This window comes from Aotus nancymaae, unplaced genomic scaffold, assembly GCF_030222135.1.
Source record: "Aotus nancymaae isolate 86718 unplaced genomic scaffold, 86718_ANA_hifiasm-v0.15.2.pri h1tg000059l, whole genome shotgun sequence".
In the NCBI taxonomy this organism is placed as follows: Eukaryota; Metazoa; Chordata; class Mammalia; order Primates; family Aotidae; genus Aotus; species Aotus nancymaae.
The window spans coordinates 53,988,973-54,010,645 of record NW_026988473.1 but is presented as its reverse complement, the minus strand read 5'-3'; the positions used below and the strand labels follow the sequence as shown (position 1 = coordinate 54,010,645).

The window sequence follows — 21,673 nt, the reverse complement described above, 5'->3', positions numbered from 1 at the left end:
ATGTCTTCATTATATGACTTCTCACATGGAAAAACAGGCATAATCACTAACTTCCTTTTAAGCTACTCTTGCACAACCTCCTCAGAAGTGCGTACAAGCTAGAATATGAAAGAAAATGATCCCCAAATCTGCAATATGATTTATTTCTGCAAATCTTTACGAGTCTATGATATCAAAATTTTGGAAGGCTATGTAAGACATTAATGGACATCTATATCAACTTGAAATGGTGCAGCTATAAATTTCATCTTCCATAATTCTTCATTTAAAAAATCTAGTTATTATTAGTTAATAAACCTCTGAGTCAAATTAAGTAACACTGAGACAAATATGAAGAAAGCAAGCACATCCATTTAAGCTATATAATTTCTAAAGAGATGAAGAAATGCTTAGAAAAACACTACAATTTTACTTCTGTGGTGGTTCCCACCTGTGATAACTGAGAACAATACAAATAGAGAGTTGAAATTCATGTTGAAGCATGAATCATATGTCTGCATCTCTCAGAATCTCCAATAGCTCCAAATTCCAGGTCTCTGAATTCATCCTGCTGGGATTCCCAGGCATTCACAGCTGGCAACACTGGCTGTCTCTGCCCCTGGTATTACTGTACCTCTCTGCACTTGCTGCAAACACCTGCATCCTTATCATCATCTGGCAGAACCCTTCTTTGCAGCAGCCCATGTACCTTTTCCTTGGCATCCTCTCTGTGGTGGACATGGGTCTGGCCACTACTATCGTACCTAAGATCCTGGCCATCTTCTGGTTTGATGCCAAGGTCATTAGCCTCCCTGAGTGCTTTGCTCAGATTTATGCCATTCACTTATTTGTGGGCATGGAGTCTGGTATCTTTCTCTGCATGGCTTTTGATAGATATGTGGCTATTTGTCACCCTCTTCGCTATCCCTCAATTGTCACCAATTCCTTAATCTTAAAAGCTACCCTGTTTATGGTGCTGAGAAATGGCTTATTTGTCATCCCAGTGCCTGTGCTTGCAGCACAGCGTGATTATTGCTCCAGGAATGAAATTGAACACTGCCTGTGCTCTAACCTTGGGGTCACAAGTCTGGCTTGTGATGATAGAAGGCCAAACAGCATTTGCCAGTTGGTTCTGGCATGGCTTGGAATGGGGAGTGATCTAAGTCTTATCATACTGTCATATATTTTCATTCTGCACTCTGTACTTAGACTGAACTCAGCTGAAGCTGCAGCCAAGGCCCTGAGCACTTGTAGCTCACATCTCACCCTCATTCTCTTCTTTTACACTGTTATTGTAGTGATTTCAGTAACTCATCTGACAGAGATGAAGGCTACTTTGATTCCGGTTCTACTTAATGTGTTGCACAACATCATCCCCGCTTCCCTCAACCCTATAGTTTATGCACTTCAGACCAAAGAACTTAAGGCAGGCTTCCAAAAGGTGTTGTGTTTGCCTTTACAAAAAAAATAAGATCTGGCCGGGCACAGTGGCTCATGCTTGTAGTCTCAGCACTTTGGGAGGCTGAGGCAGCTGGATCATGAGGTCAGGAGTTCAAGACCAGCCTGGCCAATATGGTGAAACCCCCGTCTCTATTAAAAATACAAAAATTAGCTGGGCATAGTGGCGCATGCCTATAGTCGCAGTTACTTGGGAGGTTGAGGCAGGAGAATCGCTTGAACCAGGAGACGGAGGTTGCAGTGAGCCAAGATCGTGCCACTGCACTTAAACTTGAACAACAGAGCTAGACTTTGTCTCAAAAAAAGAAGAAGAAAAAGAAATGGGATCCTAGAGACCGTCTCCACGATGTACATGAACCTCAGCTTTTCCTAAACTGTATAGTAAAATTTCAAAGAGGATAGGGGAGTAAGTGAATAAATATCTTTGGGATTCTTTTTTAATATTTGTATGTAAATAATTGTGAAAGCTTCAGAAAAGATAGAAAAATCACAGTAGTCTAAAATATTGACAAAAACTAAATATATAAATATATTTGAGAATATGGAAGAACTTTCTGCCCAACCAAATTGGATTTAAAGAACTTAATGATTTATATCTATCTCCTAAAATAAAAATTAATATGATCACACAGACACACACATTCAATCAGAGAAATGAGTGATTGGGACATGAATTACAAGTCATGCTTGCACACTGTTACCTGTAACCTGGGAGCAAAGTCGGTCTGCCTGAACAAGCATTACTCCAGTAATATGGAATACAGAGGCTGGAAAAGGAAATATTTCCGACAAAGCCAAGTTAGACTGTGATGAAGATTTAGGTAAAATATGAGATGACTCAGCTTAGACAGACAGAACCCAAAATATTCATCTAACTAGAAAAATCTGGTGCTTGTTCCATTTGCCTCCCCAGATTTGCAGTCTGCCCTTTGTGCACTGCTCTGTAAACAGGAGGGCTGACTTTCACATATTGTAAGCCCAAACTCTTTGTCTTTAGGTGTTCGATTGAATTGAGCCAATGCGATGCAATGACAGGAGATTATAATTCAAGAGGAGAGAGAGCATTTGGGCTATTTATTCTTCTACTCCCAGCCTGCTTTGACATTACGGTTCTCACTGGATATGTCCTTTCCCTGTTCACTCATCTGCTACAGCTACAGCTCTTGTGGAAATACAGTAACAGGCTTGTCTTCCCTTCCTTGTTCAGGCCAAGGGGCTGATAAAGGCTTCCTGATATTAGTCTCTGAGTGCCCAGCATCCACTATTTTTTCAGTATCTATTTTTGTTTCCTGAAACAACCTACCACTCAATACTAACTTCATTAAATTCTTTTCAAACTCTCGTTTGTCTGTGACTTTTTTTTTTCATTTCGGAGACCCTGACTGACTCACCAGTTTTACTTATATCACCAGCATCTCTGCTATAGCTACTCATCCACCACTACTACCACACTCACACGAGAATGTAGGCAGGAGGCAGGTATAGAATTTTTTCCCTGTGCAATTTCTACTCTGAGAATTTTCTTGTTTTTGTTTTGTTTTAATCATCATAAACAATGCATGGGGAAAACAAGGCTTAATCTATTATTGTCTTGTATTTCAATCATTTCCAGGCTCCTTTCCATTAAACGCATGCTCAGATTATGTCATTAAATAGCTGGGACATTCCTTGAAATATGAGTATTAACTTTAGGTGCAGGAATATCAGTTGCTAGAAAGTCTATTATACGTAATATCATGTCAACTTCTCTTTCAGTTAGATGTAAAAAGTAAAATCTGTCATTTCTCAGGTAAAATGAAAATAATGTAATGTCTCCTTATCATTAGTCTGGGCTTTCACACAAACTTCAATTTTTTTCATTTAAAAATTAATAAAGAGAAAAGACTTCATGCCCTGTGTACTCGTAAGACTACTTTTTTTTAACTAACAATATAGTTGAGAACATTAAGATAATTTAAGAAAATTTATGTTTGACATTTTCTATAGACTTAAAAGAACATAGTCTTCATATTAAATAAGAATTACCAGCTGGGCACAGTGGCTTACACTTGTAATTCAAACACTTTGAGATGCCAAAGTAGGAGGATCACTTGAGACCAGCAGTCTGAGACCAGCCTGGGCAACATAGTGAGACCCTATCTCTACAAAAAACTGGAATAAATAAAAATAAATTTAGGCAGACATGGTAGCTCATGCTGATAGTCCCAGATGCTTGGGAGGCTGAGGTGGAAGGACTGCTTGATCCCAGGAATTTGAGGCTGCAGTGAGCTGTGATCACACCACTGCACTCCAACCTAAGTGAAAGAGTGATACTCTGACTCAAAAAAAAAAAAAAAAAAAAAAAAAAAACATGATAACTGGGCAGTTCACTGAAATTCAATAGAGATGGCATGCTATTCCAGCAGGAATAACTTACATATTACAGCCTAGAAAAAGTAAAAGTTTTAAAACATGTATGTGCACCTTTCACAAGTCCTTTCGAGAGAACCTATTTTTTTTTTTTTTTTGAGACGGAGTTTCGCTCTTGTTACCCAGGCTGGAGTGCAATGGCACGATCTCGGCTCACCGCAACCTCCGCCTCCTGGGTTCAGGCAATTCTCCTGCCTCAGCCTCCTGAGTAGCTGGGATTACAGGCGTGTGCCACCATGCCCAGCTAATTTTTGTATTTTTTAGTAGAGACGGGGTTTCACCTTGTTGACCAGGATGGTCTCGATCTCTTGATCTCGTGATCCACCCGCCTTGGCCTCCCAAAGTGCTGGGATTATAGGCGTGAGCCACCGCGCCCGGCCCCTGAGAACCTGTTATGAGTAGCATTGTTGACTGATGTCCTCTGGCTTCTACACCTTTAGATGCACCTGCACCTTCACACAAAGTTCATGCTTCCTTTGGCTGCTCCCAAACAATGACCAGACACAGCAAGAGAACTAGAGCTAGGTTATTCTGGCCAGAAACAGAACTCCTTTAATGGTCAGCCTTTGCATGAAGACTCTGAACTGGCCTGGCTAAGACTTTCTCAGAGCTGCACTGAAGGCTAATACTTTTCTTAGGCAATCTTCCCTTTTCTCTCTTTTTTCTTGGCTGTCAGACTGCATCATGGTCTAAAGATTCTCTTCTTTTCCTCCCTCCTTATCCTTTACATTTCACATTTTCCCTACAATAAACCTATCAGATGAGAGAGGGCAGTAACCATAGTCTTGTATGGGAGAAACTTCTTTGTTATCTTCTGCATAAGGATAGTGTTAGCTCTTGTGTTATAAATAAAGGAGTGAACTAGTTTGCAAAACACATCTTCAAGGTCATCCATTCAGATATCTTCATCCCACGTTTCATTGTCCCAGATTTCACTGTCACAGTGAGTCTGACCCATCTCCAAGAATTCTGACCAGGGTATTCAACACAATGTCCACAGTAATTTTCCCAAGTCAATAAATTCTTGCTTATTCTCTATGTTCTTAAGTCTTATGATCTTATCCTCTTGATTAAGCGCCCTTAATTTTCAACCCCCTGGCTTCTTCCAGGACATACTGTATATTTCTTGCAGCTTGTTCATGTTGTAATCCTACTGGAATTTGTGTGTGTGTGTTTTCAATGTTTTATTTCCTTAAAAATACATATCTAATTCAAATATAGCCAAATATTGAGTTCTTAAAATTTAGTGGAAAGTATATGGATATTCACTATATTATTCTCCATACTTTTCTGTATGTTTGAAACGTTTTCTAACAAAATATTTTTTTTATTGTACTTTAGATTCTGGGGTACATGTGCAGATCATGCAAGATTGTTGCATAGGTACATTCATGGCAAGGTGGTTTGCTGCCTCCATCCCCCCATCACCTATACCTGACATTTTTCCCCACGTTATCCCTCCCCACCCTCCCTCTCACTATCCTTCCCCTAGCCCCCACAAAAGGACCCCAGTGTGTGATGCTCCCCTCTCTGTGTCCACGTGTTCTCATTTTTCAACACCCACCTATGAGTGAGAACATGTAGTGTTTGATTTTTTGAATTTAACCTTAATAATATTTTCAATTTATGATGAGTTTGTTAGAATGTAATCCCATTGTAAATCAAGGAGCCTTTGTATAATCTAATGATTGTTCCAGTTCTTTGGAAAAAGATTTCTGGCCATTGATTTGGGTGACAACTCCTGGAAATAAGAGAATATCTGGGCATTTTGATACTATTAATAACTGGACACCGAAAGTATCATTAGGCCTCCCACAAGCAGCCTGACTTTGTTAAAATGTGGGGTAGGTGAGAGCAGGTAATAAACAAAGTCCTGACTGAAGTCTGGTTTTCAGTAGGTCTGTTCTCTCATGATCCATCTCTTGGTCATTCCCTGGTCTCTGAGTATATGATCAGAAGTAATTATTACACAAACAGTCTCTGACTTACAATGGTTCAAATTAAGATTATTTTACCATGGTGTGAAAACAACATATACGCAGTGAAAACCTTATTTGAAACGGTGAATTTCAATATTTTTCTGGGCTATTAATATGTGATAAGGTACTCCTTCGTGATGCAGAGTAGTGGCAGTGAGCTGCAGCTTCCAGTCAACTGTGATATTATGAAAATAATTTGTATTGTCCAATGTACTGTATTAAACAAACTATGTGAGCCATTCAACACTTTTTTATAAAGTAGCCTTTGCTTTAGATAATTTTGTCCAACTGTAAGCTAATATAAGTGTTATCAGCATGTTTAATATAAGCTAGGCTAAACTGTGATGTTCAGTATGTTAGAAATATTCTAGATATTTTCAATATACAATATTTTCTATTTATGATGGTTTTTAGAGACATAATGCATTGTTATTCAAGAAGCATCTATATTGCTTCTTGGCCTTTTGAATGTAGTGTGTAACATTATGTGGAAAACCATAAAACTGATCCTCCAATGGAAGATAGTAAATTTTTAAAAATCACGTTGAAATAGACAGAGATTAGTAACATCATTAAGTATCTAAATAACCTAAGTGATGATAGAAAGATGAACCAAGGAAAAAAGAAACTTTGAACACACACAGTCAAAAATCAATAAAAGTGACATGATAAATGATGCCACAGAAATAGGAAAGATTATTAGCGACTATAATGAATATCTCTGCAGGTACAAACTAGCAAATCTAGACAAAATGGATAAATTCTGGTTAACATACAACCTCCTAAGATTCAATCAAGAAATATTAGAATATTAGAAATACTGATCACTACACACTGAGCACTACACACTGGGGTCTGTTGGGGGGAAATAGGGGAGGGACAGCGGGGGGTAGGGAGTTGGGGAGGGATAGCATGGGGAGAAATGCCAGATATAGGTGAAGGGGAGGAAGGCAGCAAATCACACGGCCACGTGTGTACCTATGCAACAATCTTGCATGTTCTTCACATGTACCCCAAAACCTAAAATGCAATTAAAAAAAGAGAGAAAAAAGAAATACTGATCAGACCAATAACAAGTGCTGCAATTGAATCTTCTAACAAAATATGCCTAGGATCAGACATTCACAACCGAATTCTACCAGACATATAAAGAAGATTTTGTAATAACCCTACTGGCACTGTTTCAAAAAACTGAAGAGGAAGCAGTCCTCCTTAACTTGTTCTGTGATGCCTGTTTCACCCTGATACCAAAGCCTGGTAAGGATGCAACAAAAAAGAAAATGACAGGCCAATATTCCTAATGAGATTAGACACAAAAATCTACAGTGAAATACTAGCAAACCAAATTCAACGGGATATTAAAAAGATAATATACCACAATCATGTGGGTCTTATTCCAGTGGTGCAAATGTAGATCAACAAATGTGAAGGTGGTTCATCAAATGCATGCCCATATGCTCCTGAGGCCTAGGATATGGGCATAACACAATTATAAAAAAAAGCATGATCATTTTAACATATGTCGAAAAAGCTTTTGACAAAATTCATCATCTCTTCATGATAAAAACTCTTAACAAATTTGGCACTGAGGGAGCTTACTTCAAAAATAGTAAAAGCCATATGCATCAAACCAACAGTCGACATCATACTGAATCGGGGAAAGTTGAAATAATTTCTCCTAGCAACTGGAACAAGCCGAAGACGCTCATGTTCACCACTTCCATTCAACATAATGTTGGAAGGTCTCTCTGAGCAATCAGGGAAAAGAAATAAATAAGAAGCATCCAAATTTATGAGTCAGTTGTTGAAAGCAAATGCAACAAAAATAAAAATAGATGAATGAGACATGATTAAACTAAAAACCTTCTGCAAAGCAAAAGAAACAATCAACAGAGTAAGCAGACAACCTACAGAATGACAGAAAATATTTGCAAGGTATGCATCCAACAAAGGAATAATATCCATCATCTACAAGGAACTCAAACAACTCAACAAGAACACAACTAACTCCATTCAAAAGTGCAAAGGACACAAACAGAGGCTTTTCAAACGAAAACATACAAGTGGCCAAAAAACATGAAAAAATACTGAACATTGCTTATCATCTGAGAAATGCAAATTAAAACCACAATGAGATATCATCTTATACCAGTCAGAATGCCTATGGTTAAAATATGTATAAAAAACAGATTTTGTCATGGAGAAAACTTATATACTGTTGGTGGGAATGTAAATTAGTAAAACTTTATGGAAAACAGTATGGAGATTTTTCAAATAAATAAAATTAGAACCACCATTTGATGCAATTCCACTACTCTGTATTTATACATAGTAATAAGGGAAATAAATCATTCTATAAAAAACATATCTGCATTTGTATGATTATCTCAGCACTATTCACAATAGCAAAGATATGGAATCAAACTAAATGTCCGTCAATGGATGACTGAATAAAGAAAATGTAAGATAGGCTGGGCATGGTGGCTCATACCTATAATGCCAACACTTTGGGAGGCCAAGGTGGGAAGATCACTTGAAGCTAGGAGTTGGAGACCAGCCTGGCCAACATGGTGAAACCTGTCTCTAATAAAATACCAAAAAACAAAAGCAAAAACCAAAAAATAGAGGGGCATGGTGGTACAAGCCTGTAATCCCAGCTACTGGGGAGGCTGAGTTCATGGTGAGAGAGTGGGATGGAAATACACTGGTCAAAGGTTACAAAATTAGTTCCAGCTATTTGGGATTTGGAGGGGAAGGAATTGTTTGTGACCAGGAGTTCAAGGCCAACCAGCCTTTGTAACATGGAGAGACCTCCTCTCTAAAAAAATAAATAAAATAAAATAAGATAAAATGAAAATGTAGTTATATAAAAAGAATAAGTTCAAGGAATTTCTTGTACAGCATCATATCTATAGGTAATAGAAATGTAGTTTATTCTGACACAAGAACAGAAAATCAAACACCGCATGTTCTCACTCATAGGTGGGTGTTGAACAATGAGAACACATGGACACAGTGAAGGGAGCATCACACACTGAGGACTGTCGGGGGGAACTAGGGGAGGTACAGCGAGGGATGGGGAGTTGGGGAGGGATAGCATGGGGAGAAATGCCAGAAACAGGTGATGGGGAGGAAGGCAGCAAACCACATTGCCATGTATGTACCTATGCAACAATCCTGCATGTTTTTCACATGCACCCCAAAACCTAAAATGTATATATTTTATATATATATATATATATATATATATATATAATACATATAAAGAAAAAAATGTAGTTTATTCTTGGACAATAAGGGAGATTTCAAGTTAACTCAGTTTCAATGACAACTGAGTTAACATATATGTTAATTAGTTTGACTTAGCTTTTCCACAATGTGTGTATATACATATTTATATATAAATATAATTTTATATTTCAAAACATTGTGTTGTACATGAAAAAAATCTACAACTTATATGTCAATTTAGAAAGGAACACAAAAAAAACAGTAAGGCTAATAAATTGGGCATTTCTTGTGAATATATACTGAGCCTACACACCAATTGTAGACAATATTTATTCTTCTCAATCACATGTGAAACATTAAACCAATCCAGATCTTATTCTTGTTAATGATATCACTCAATACCATCAACAAGTTCTGTAAAGAAACATGAAGAAAAATACTTCAAGTAGCTACCATACAATGCCTTAAAACCAGTAATGTAAAATTTTAAAATACAGTGTACTTACTAAGGTAGCATAGTTAAATACAATTAGACAACAGTATTTCATCAACTTGGCACATAACTATTGTTATAAACAAATGAGGACCCTAACATGCAACAAAAATTTATTTTGAAAAAAAAGTCAGATAAGAAATGTCATGGAAATTTTATACCCATGTTCATTTATCATAGCATTTGTTTTGAAAGGATCTACATTCATAAGATCAAGCTGTGTTACATAAATTATACACATCTAACATGAATTTTTAATCAGCTACAGTAATTCTGTTTTGAAATGGATTAATTTTATAATGTCAAATTAAAATAGCAATATTTATGTTATAATGCAATATGATGATTTTTGTTAAAACATATATGGTTAACGTATAACATACGTATGTATCATTTTAATCAAGGTAAATCTATATCATAACTTTATTTTAAGTTTTAGAACTATGGATGCTTTTTAATTTCCTTATAGACACCTTTTATGTTTTTTCAAGTTACTCAGCATGTGTTATTACTTTTGTCTTTGAAAAATGGATATAAATTATAATCAGTTTTTTAGCAATAATAATTATTTTTAAATTATTGTATAATAATGATGATTATTTCAAGGTTTGTATATTCCTCAAATGTTTTCCTAATTTAATATATAAATGTAATAAGTTTAACATTTTGATTACATTTTAGAACACCAAAATATTCATAATTTGTTTCTTTCACTTGAAAATCAAAAATTTCATTGAAAAAGTAAACTTTTTGAACCAGGGGCCATGTGCGCATAGTTCCCAGCCTGCTTTGGAAGGCAGAAAGTTCTAAATAAACATAAATTGAAAGAAGTAAAATGATACATTAATACAAACAAAATTTTTTCAATCTATCAGTTTATGAATGAACAAAACATTCTCTACTTCTGTGCTTTTGATATCTTTCCCACAGTGTAGTGGAAAAGAAGAAAACATTAATCTGAAGTAAGTATTAAATCCCAGTCTTTATTAAAATAACTTGTGTTCATTTTCATTCTCTCACCAACTCATAAACACACTCTTAACACACAAACACACATGTATGGGATTATTTGCTTATATATGTATCATTATTTGGACACTAAGAATGGAAAGTTTTTGTTCTTTCTCCTCTTCCCATAGAGGTTAACTTGATTCTCACACCAGCACCTGTGTCTCTGATAGTCTGAAATATCCCCTTGGGACACATAACACATGTTTCTCTTTAAGGCTCAGTTCAATAGTTCAGATATAAAGGAATGTATAGGCTGGTGACTGTGCATGTATATTAATTCTAGGATTATGATTCTTTTCTTGACCAAGATTCTTAACTCCTGGAGTAGATTATTTACAGATCACTGTTTTGCTATTCAGAAATGAAGGTATCAGAAATACAAAAAAACAGAGGATAGTGACAAAATTTATTTTCCATAGGCAGTAAGATAAAGTGAAGAGAGGCTTTGGGTATATCTCGGTTGTTTATCATTTTTCCATCTCAGTCATTGATTCCATTCACATAGTTGGAAGGAAGAAGTGTTATGTGAGGCTTAGGGTTTTTTTTTTGTTGTTGTTGTTGTTTGAGAAGTCTCACTCTGTCACCCAGGCTGGAGTGCAGTGGCATGATCTCAGCTTACTGCAACCTCCACCTCCCAGGTTCAAGCAATTCTCCTGTCTCAGCCTCCCAAGTAGCTGGGATTGCAGGCACCTGCCACCAGGCTTGGCTAAATTTTGTATTTTAGTTTATTTTCCAAAATCAAACATTAAAATTTAGTGTAAACTATGATGATTATTATCTGTGTATTTCTCTATTTAAATAGGAATCCTTTTTCACTAGTGGTGGAAGTCAAGTATGGATTACTCCCATGAGAAAGAGAAATGAGAAACTGCCTTGAGAATATTTACCCATTACTCTTGCTTTTTACCTGCTCTCCTTTACTTCCTCCAAATCATAGTATAATTTTCTTTGGTTATTTCCTGGAAAGACTGAGACATGACTTTTGTTTCATCTATTTGCAGTAGCAAAATCTAATCTACATGGAACAAGCAACCCTCATATGAGAAGGTGAGTTTACTAGATTGGAGAGGGTTGAATTAATAAAAAAAAAATTGTTGCCTGCAGAGTTTAAGAATGAGGTTAAATAGAAGGTAACATGTATTAATATTACCAGTCCAATTACTCTTACCACACCAGAGCATAGTGAAGTCAAATTTCTTTGCAGAAGAAATTAAATGTTGATGTGTAGGAACTATTTTAAATTTGCTTTAGAAAGAAAACTGGATACGTTTATAGTTATTGATAGTACTTAGATAGCTATGTAGTTCTTGGAGAGCTTTGCAAGTGTGTAGAAGATGGTATCCAAATTGCTGTGTAAGCATAAAGCCAGTTTTACTGACTAAAGTTATACTTAAAACAAGAAAATATAGGAAAATTAATAAAATATTTGACTAGCATTTGGATAAAAATGTGCATGTAATCTCAGAAGAAAAGATATTCTATTTTTGGTTTAGGAAATATTTATACTTCCCCTAATTTCTCTACCTACTTCTAACACATGGATACTAGTTTCAAATGCAGTAGAACCATGAACACCTACATGGATATGTGCAGGTTCAATATAGATCTGCAAGTATATTTTTCTCCACACAGGTAATTGTTCTTTCTGCACATAAGTCATGAAGACATTAAACATAGTATTTTCCATTACTTGAAATAGTCACTTTAACTCCAAGAGAAGCTGCAAAATTGCATCCTGAACTGCAATTTACAAAGCAATGTATAGCCCAAAACAAGGATTGAGCATCACATTTAAGATACCGTTCAACATATTAAAGTGAGATGGAGGGAGTAGTTTTATAAATGAATTATCACAACTGTCACTAATTGTTAGTTATTTTTGCTTAATAATATATTGTAAAACATCTGAAAAATGAGGAATGTGTAAGAAATCTGAAAAATCTAATGGTGACTACATATATAAAATATAGATTCATAGTTTATGAATTCTGTCTGAATGACAGAATCTTGTAATTTTTGTTTTCAAGGAAAAACATTTCATGTATTGAAAAGACTATCTTTTATGCTACTTAAAAAAAAAACACACAATTCTTAAAATTCCAAAGCTAAAATTTCAGTTTTTGAATCATCCACTTTCCTTAATTAGAAAATTAAAAATTAGTTTACAAGCTGCTATGTAATATAAGTGTAACTTTGATAAGTCCTCATATTAACATTGTCCTTCAGAATTAACAAAGTGAGAATACTAATTTAAGTGTTTTTCCTCATTTGTGTTATAGAAAACCTTATGAAACCTAGAAAAACAACAATTTGGTACAATTACATTAATTACACTCACACAACGCAAAGCGTTTTACCTTCTCAAAGTGATCTTGGCTTGAGTGTTTTTGCTTTGAATTCTTTTTTATACTGTTAATATATCATCTCTAAGTAGATGTACTGTTAAACTAAAAAAAAGGTAAGTTTGTGTATATTTTAAACCTCTATGTATAGTTTTCATTCTGATGAAGTATTATACTGCATATGTAATTTAAAAAAATTAATTGGAATTATTTCAACTTGATGGAATGTTTAAATTATTTTTACTCCAAAACCAATATATTTGTTCTGCCTTTGTCATCTTATTTTTTTCTTCCCACTTTGCATCCTCTTTGTTTTTCTACTTCATGAGAGGGATTATTATTTTGTTTCTCTTATCTAGTAATCTTAAGTAAAACTTTCTTTTTTTTCTTCTAGTGGTTTATTTTATATTTTCTAAATAATATTAGGTTGGTGCAAAAGTAATTGTGGCTTTGCTATTACTTTTATCGGTAAAAACCGACATTATGTTTGCACCAATCTAATAATATTTAGATTATAATTTATTAATTCTCAAAATAAAGTGTGTCTGGTGATTCATTCACTTCTTCAATTATTCATTTATTTATTTGTTTTAAAATTGACATTTATTATCTGAGAGATTTGATTTGCTCAGTTCTGAGGATGATTTACCAGACACTGTCCTTACATCAGTGATTTCACTGAATTTTGAAGAACTCCTAAATATAAATTGATTTTCATAATATCATGAGGTAAATATAATTAAAGAGAATAATTATTTAAACAAACCAATTTCGTACCCCTAATCATGGCTGTTGGTAAGCCACATTATCTTATAATAATTTAAAGGATGGGTCACTATCATGTTTAAAGGACATTTGAGATCTACTGATGACGGTTTTGCTTGCAGAATGTGTAGGGATTAGCTACATTTGAGGGGAGTGGGTAAAGGGAGCACCAAAGAGTTAGAGGCCTGCCTATCACAAAGCTGAGAATGTCAGTGTGATATGAGTAGGAAATAGCAAACAGCAACAGAAGAGAAGACTATTCCTACCACTTTGACCTGTCAGAATTCTAATCATGCTCCAGGTCTGGGAGCATCTGTCCTCTTCTCTAGGGGCATCTCCTGAAGCTAGGTTAGACACACGGGTGCTCCTATGACACCTCGTATAACTCTAACATTTTTACTTATTTTTATTTTTTTATTTTTTATATATATATATTTTTATTGTGTTTTAGGTTTGGGGGTACATGTGAAGAACATGCAAGATTGTTGCATAGGTACATACATGGCAATGTGGCTTGCTGCCTTCCTCCCCATCACCTATATCTGGCATTTCTCCCCATGTTATCCCTCCCCATTTTGTAGTGACTCAAGGACACATCTTTGAGGAGTATGCCTATTAACAAGTTTAACCTGTGTTTCTCTACTATTTTCAAAACAAGTTGGCTTTTGAGACATCTGATCTGTCCTCTTGGTGTTACTCGATGCAGAATTTTTATGTGAAACTTTAACTCTTATCAGATAATAATCGTAAAAGAGTTTATTTTATTAATGGAGGGCAGGATGAATACCTCCTCTGACGGGGCACAAAAGAGAGCTCATTTGGTGGCACTGGTGATTCCTAAGGCGTTAATTTTTTAAGCACTGCCAAAATGGCTGCAAGCCCAAGAAGAAAATACAAATATGGGTATTGAGCACTTAAAATGAGGTAGCATCCCTTAATCCTCTTGGCAATTTAATTTTTGTTATTATAAATTCTAAGATACATATGCAATTTTACAATTAATCCAATTACATGTTGATTGATTTTTAAAACCTGCATCTTGTATACCTCACAACCAAATCAAGTAAGAGAATATGACCAGCAACTCACAGGACCCTCTACCACATACTGCCTTTCAGTTATCACTCTCTCTCACTTTGTAAAAATATTTTTCTATTTCTAATAGCACAGAATAATTTGATCCATTTTTGTATTTTATTGAAAGAACACAAAATGTTACCTGCTATTTTAAATTTTTCTAAAAAAATTAACACAGATTGTGAGATTAGTCTATATTATGCATATTGTCGTAGATGGTTAACTCTCATTGTTACATGGTATATCATTGTGGGAATGTACCAAAATTTATTTACCCATTTGCTGTTGATGAACACTTAGTTTTTTTCCAGTTTTAGGCTACACTATGAATCATGTTGCAATAAGCATTCTAATTGATGTATTCTAGTAAATACATGTACACTGTTGTGTTAGAAATGTAAATGATGGTCATATGTATGTTTATCATAACGAGATATCCAATTAACAGTTGTTCAAATTTACATGTCTTCCCATAAGAAATGAGAATTCCAATTATTCTACATCTTTGCCAATGCTTGGTATTTTTAGTCCTTTTCATTTTCGCTGTCCAGTTTGATAAGTCACTACATACCAAAAAAAATGTGCTCTGTCATGAGAGATACAATTACTTGTTTTTCTGATTAATATAGAAGTTTGTGCCTTTTTAAATGTTTGTTGGCACTTTTATCCCTCTTTTGAAGTGTATGTTTCTTCCCGCAACTTTTTCTTACTGATGTTGTTGAAGTGCTTCATATATTTTGTGTATGTATGTATTTGGATATCTTCTAGTTTGTATTGACTGGATACATAAAGAACAAGAAAGATATCTTGAAAAGTGAAAATACTGAATCAAAACTTCATTGACTTTTTTAAATTTTAAAATTTTGTGGGTACATAGTAGGTGTATATATTTATGGGTGTCTGAGATATTTTGATAGAAGCATACAATGTGCAATAATCCCATTAAAGGGCTGAGCGCAGTGGCTCACGCCTGTAACCCCAGCACTTAGGGATGCCAATGCAGGTGGATTACCTGAGGTCAGGAGTTGGAGACCAAACCTACCCAATATAGTGAAACCCTGTCTCTGCTAAAAATACAAAAATTAGCCAGGCATGGTGGCATGCACCTGGTATCCCAGCTACTCAGGAGGCTGAGACAGAAGAATTGTTTGAACCTGGGAGGTGGAGGTTGCAGCGAGCCAAGATTGCACCACTACACTCCAGCATGGGCAACAGAGTGAGACACCGTCTTAAAATAATAATGACAATAATAATAATATGATTAAAGTAAATAGGGGTATCCATCACCTCAAACATTTATCCTTTGTGTTACAGACAACCCAATTATATTCTTTTAGTTATTTAAAAATATATAATTAAATTATTATTGACTATAGACACCCAATACGTTTACTAATTTTTGAGACCCTAAGCTTCATTGAGTAATAATTAAAATATCAAAATTCTTTGAACAGTGTCTGAGTACCCAAGAATGAATACCAGATATTCATTAAGAATAAAAATTAAAAAGTCTATATCTCATCTCTTGGATCATCAGTGAGGTAATCAAATTACTTTTCTTTAAAATAACATCTATATTGAGATGAGTATAGTTGTAGTTAAGTAAGATACACTAGTAAAAATACCATTGAAAAGTTAGAATTATATTTGATTATTAATCTATGAGATTGGGAATATGTCTTTTTACAAATTAATTAATGTTTGACTTGCATCTGTGATGAAAACTTAGACTTCCCAATAAGAACTGTTTACTTAATCAAGGAATTAATCAATCCATAAAAATAAACAGACAAACCAAACTATTCCTTGGCGTTCAGAAATTTGGTTGTTGGACCATGAAAACGCATTAGGGAATTTTTTAAAGTTAGGGGAGAAGGAGACAGTAAACATAACCTATATTTTCTCTTGTCTTTTTTTTTTTTAGCTCTAGGAAAACCCACACAAAATTTAAGCGACTTCATAACTACCAGATTTATCATGCTAACATTGAATAAAACAGACCTAATACCAGCTTCGTTTATTCTGAGTGGAGTCCCAGGACTGGAGGACACACAACTCTGGATTTCCTTCCCATTCTGCTCTATGTATGTTGTGGCTATGGTAGGGAACTGTGGACTTCTCTACTTCATTCGCTATGAGGATGCCCTGCACAAACCCATGTACTACTTCTTGGCCATGCTTTCCTTTACTGACATTGTCATGTGCTCTAGTACAATCCCTAAAGCCCTCTGCATCTTCTGGTTTCATCTCAGGGACATTGGATTTGATGAATGCCTTGTTCAGATGTTCTTCATCCACACCTTCACAGGGATGGAGTCTGGGGTGCTTATGCTTATGGCCCTGGATCGCTATGTGGCCATCTGCTACCCCTTACGCTATTCAACCATCCTCACCAATCCTCTCATCGCAAAGGCTGGGCTTGCCACCTTCCTGAGAGGGGTACTACTCATTATTCCCTTTACTTTCCTCACCAAGCGCCTGCCCTACTGCAGAGGCAATATACTTCCCCATACCTACTGCGACCACATGTCTGTAGCCAAATTGTCCTGTGGTAATGTCAAGGCCAATGCCATCTATGGTTTGATGGTCGCCCTCCTGATTGGGGGCTTTGACATACTGTGTATCACAGCCTCCTATACCATGATTCTCCGGGCAGTGGTCAGCCTCTCCTCAGCAGATGCTAGACAGAAGGCCTTTAATACCTGCAGTGCCCACATTTGTGCCATTGTTTTCTCCTATACTCCAGCTTTCTTCTCCTTCTTTTCCCACCGCTTTGGGGAACACACAATCCCCCCTTCTTGCCACATCATTGTAGCCAATATTTATCTGCTCCTACCTCCCACTATGAACCCTATTGTCTATGGGGTGAAAACCAAGCAGATACGAGACTGTGTCATAAGGATCCTTTCAGGTTCTAAGGATACCAAATCCTATAGCATGTGAATGAACACTTGGCAGGAGTGAGAAGAAAAGGATAGAATTACTTCTATTTGCCTCTTATGCAGGAGTTGATAAAATCCTTCTGGAAGTACTACATACATACAAATAAGGAGTTTGTTGGCTGGTGCATTCTCAGTAAGTACCTTGGGAATCTCAACATCACTGGCATGTCCACCAACATTTCTGTATATTTGTTACCTTCTCACTCCTGTGAAGGACCAGTCTAATAATTAAACCATATTTCCTTCAACAAAGCCTAGTGAGTACATTTTTTATGAAAAGACAAACCTAAATAGAAGGAGATGATCTGAGTTCTCTTTTCAATATCACGATTTTCAGCTTAACAGCCAGTTACCACTTTTGTCTGGATCCTCTTTTCAGTATCACGATTTTCAGCTTAACAGCCAGTTACTACTTTTTTCTGGAAAACATGAGCTACATATTTCTCATAATGATCAAAAACCTCTGTTTCTTCATTGACATTTTCCTGAAAAAGAATCTAGAATGTATCCCATAAAGTCATTAACATAATGAGTTTTAAGTCTCTAAGCATCTAACTAAAATAATATTAGGCTGAATAGGTCACATAATTATTTCACAACAGAACAATTAGATATTTCATTTTCTTTAAAGGGGCTTTTAAAAAAGCATAGAGTCTGGAAAGAGAGATAGATCTCCTAACCAAAAAAAAAAAAAAAAGTATAATTTTCTTCTAAGATCTCTGTGAAAGGGGATCAAAATCTATTTGTTTTATTTTATCTCTAATTGTGAATCTAATAAGAAAAATTGAGTATATATTTCTAATATTTAAAATTATCTAAATTAAAAAATAATTGAGAAACTATAGAAGATAGTACTTTTATATTAACATCTCACAAGTTAAGCCAAAGGAATATAAACTCAATTTTTACTGCTATTTTTCCATGTCCAACTGCTAAGAAGAGACATATTTCCCTAAAATTTAGTTAACTATAGTCGTCAAATTGCATTTATTTACTTAGTGAATCCTTCTTGACTATTTTGCATCTTACAATCTGACAAAACAGCAGCACCCACTAAAATATAATTATCCTCCATGTATCACCCTATTTCAATATTTGGTATATCCTAAAGCCAAAGGTTGTCAATATTGTCTTTACTTCCTCAGCCTGACATCACTCTTCTCCTAGTTTGTTTTTCTCTTATTCCATTTGTTATCTAAAATTTCGATTGTCAACTTCACCAATGCTTTTTCCATGTTAACAAATTAAATAGGCCTCCTTCTTTGCTCACCTCACACTCTCTCAGTAATTTTGATTGCAATTCAGTATTTCCAATGTCTTGAAACACTATCATTTTCATTTACTCCAGAGACACTACATATTTCATTTATGTCATACACTTTGTTTAACTTTGATTTATTTTCTACATTCTCTTCCTAGGTGTTCTCCTTTAATATCATGGTCTTAAGTATTGGCTATGAATCTAATGATTCCCCAAAGGAAGCTAAGGTTCAGAGAACTATTTTTCTTACATAGGCTTCCTGCCTAAGGATACCACTTTGCTTTTGGAGCAGAAAGTGAGCGGTTTTAAAAGAGGCCTACAATAAATGGCAAGCTCATGGCAGGTGGGGGAAGCAAACAGGTGGCAGATCTCTGGGTTAGCTTGGTGGCTGATCTACCGGACTGTCAAGCTGGTTACTGCTGGCATCTTCTTAGGCAGACATACTTTGGGTTATAAATTGACTGTTATCTCTCAAGACAACTGGCTGGTGGGTGAAATTTCCTTGCCCTGTGGGCAGTGTCTAGTGAAGGGGAGGTAAAGCCTATATTTGCACTTCTAAATGGCTAAGTAGGAAATGGGAAAAAAGAGGAAAGAGAAAAGGAGAGAGAAAAAATAAACTATTTCAAAAAAATGGGGTACATGGTTATGTTATTAATTTTAATACAATAATTATACTAAATATACTTGAATTATATTTGAAATATTGTTAAAACACAAGAAGGAAGAAATTGAGCTTTACAAGTCAATAATAATGGAAAGGGTTGAGAGAAGAAAGGAAATACAAGAAAAAAATACTACACCTTTCATATAAAGGGGAGACATGCTATACAGTGTAAATTTCAATAATTAGATAAATATATGTATAGAAATACTTTTGGAAAAGTTTTGATGTAAGAATAACCTTAATTGAGTACCAAAATTGGGTTTATGGTCCTGCACTTGATATACAATGTATATTTTGTTAGATTTGCATAATAATTATTTTAAAAAGGTATTTTTATCTCCATTTTGCAAATTCAGAAATTAAGTATTAGGCAGTGTAAATGGTTGTTCATAGTGATGGTAAAAAGTAAAACTGAGATGTGAATTCAGGTTTATTAGACTCAAAATTCCTTTAATAAGCCATCTTTTACCCACTTTCTATGGATTGAATATATGAAATATAACCATATAGTACTGAGTAAATTGGTAGTATGAAATACTTCTGTGTTTAAACAGCATCATTCCTAAAAGTTAAATTTTGTGGAATTTATATTTTTCAGATTGGAAATATACACAACTGCAAAAGCATTACTTGATAGTTTTGGAGATTTTGACCAATAGAAAATAATAGAAAAATAGGTAAAACTTGTAAATAAAAGATAACAAATTGTGTTTTATGTACCGATGATAGACAATATTCTTTCTTCTCTAGTGTATATAAGAATCCACAAAATTTTTGCATTTATGATGTCAAATAAATTGTGTTTGATCAAAAAGCAAACTTCAATAAAGTCCACAAAGAATAAATAATAAAAATAACATTTCGGACTGAGTGTAATAAAGCTGGAAATAAAAAAATCAATATATTTAGTTATTACATTCCCACCAGCGATTTACAAGCACTCCCTTTTCCCAACATCCATGCCATCATCTGTTGTTTATTTGACTTTTTAATAATGATCATTCTTACAGGAGTAAGGTGGTATCTCATTGTGGTTTTAATTTACATTTCCCCAATGATTAGTAATGCTGAGCATTATTCCACTTACTTTCTGAACATTTGTATGTCTTCTCTTGAGAAATGTCTATGTCCTTTGTCCACTTTTTGATGAGCTTGTTTTTTTCTTGCTGATTTGTTTGAGTTCCTTTTAGATTCTGGATACCCGTTCTTTGTCAGATGTATAGTTTGCAAATATTTTCTCCCATTGTGTGTGCTGTCTGTTTACTCTGATTAGTATTCCTTTTGCTGTGCAGAAGTTTTTTTAGTTTAATTAGGTCCCATTTACTTGTTTTTATTTTTGTTCCATTTGCTTTTTGGGTCTTATTTATAAATAACTTTTATTTACAAATAAACACTTCTAGACATTTAGAGTTGTTTAGAAGACTTGTTTCAATATTTTCTTCTAGAATTTGCATGGCTTCAGGTATTAGACTTAAGTCTTTGATCCATCTTAAGTTGATTTTTGTATAAGGTGAGAGATAGAGATCCAGTTTTATTCTTCTATATGTGGCTTGCCAGTCTTCTCAGCACCATTTATTAAATAGTGTGTCCATTCCCCAGTTTATGTTTTTGTATGCTTTGTGAAAGATCAGTTGACAGTATGTATTCAGCTTTATTTCTGGGTTCTCTTATTCCATTAGTCTATGTGCCTACTTTTATAAGAGCACATGCTGTTTTGTAATTATACCCTTATAATATAATTTGAAGTCTGGTAATGTGCTGCCTCCACATTTGTTCTGTTTGTTTAGGATTGCTTTGGTTATTCAGGCTCTTTTTTGATTCCATTGAATTTTAGGATTTTTTTCTCATTCTGTGAAAAATGATGGTGGTATTTTGATGGGAATTGCATTGAATCTGTAGATTGCTTGGGCAGTATAGACATTTTCACAATATTAATTCTTCCAGTCCATAAGCATGGAATGTGTTTCCATTTGTTTGAGTCATATATAATTTCTTCCATCAGTATTTTGTAGTTTCCCTTATAGAGGACTTTCACCTCCTTGGTTAAGTATATTCTTAGCTG

The 21,673-nt window shown here is 35.0% G+C and overlaps 2 protein-coding genes across 2 annotated transcripts; both read left to right on the top strand.

Annotated features, from left to right (window-relative positions):
- The first annotated feature begins 481 nt into the window (after nucleotides 1–481).
- LOC105720029 (olfactory receptor 56B1) lies at nucleotides 482–1,450 on the top strand. The gene has a single exon (XM_012456342.2). It carries the CDS (start codon nucleotides 482–484, stop codon nucleotides 1,448–1,450), a length of 969 nt encoding a protein of 322 aa, XP_012311765.2.
- A 14,773-nt stretch (nucleotides 1,451–16,223) lies between these two features.
- On the top strand, nucleotides 16,224–17,938 carry LOC105720125 (olfactory receptor 52N4). The gene is made up of 2 exons (XM_012456426.2): nucleotides 16,224–16,285; nucleotides 16,675–17,938. The coding sequence occupies exon 2, from the start codon at nucleotides 16,722–16,724 to the stop codon at nucleotides 17,685–17,687; it is 966 nt and encodes a 321-aa protein (XP_012311849.2). The 5' UTR covers nucleotides 16,224–16,285; nucleotides 16,675–16,721; the 3' UTR covers nucleotides 17,688–17,938.
- The last annotated feature ends 3,735 nt before the right edge of the window (nucleotides 17,939–21,673 follow it).

Coding starts and splice junctions, on each gene's coding strand:
- LOC105720029 (XM_012456342.2), top strand. CDS start 482: ATGAATCATATGTCTGCATCTCTCAGAATCTCCAATAGCTCCAAATTC.
- LOC105720125 (XM_012456426.2), top strand. CDS start 16,722: ATGCTAACATTGAATAAAACAGACCTAATACCAGCTTCGTTTATTCTG.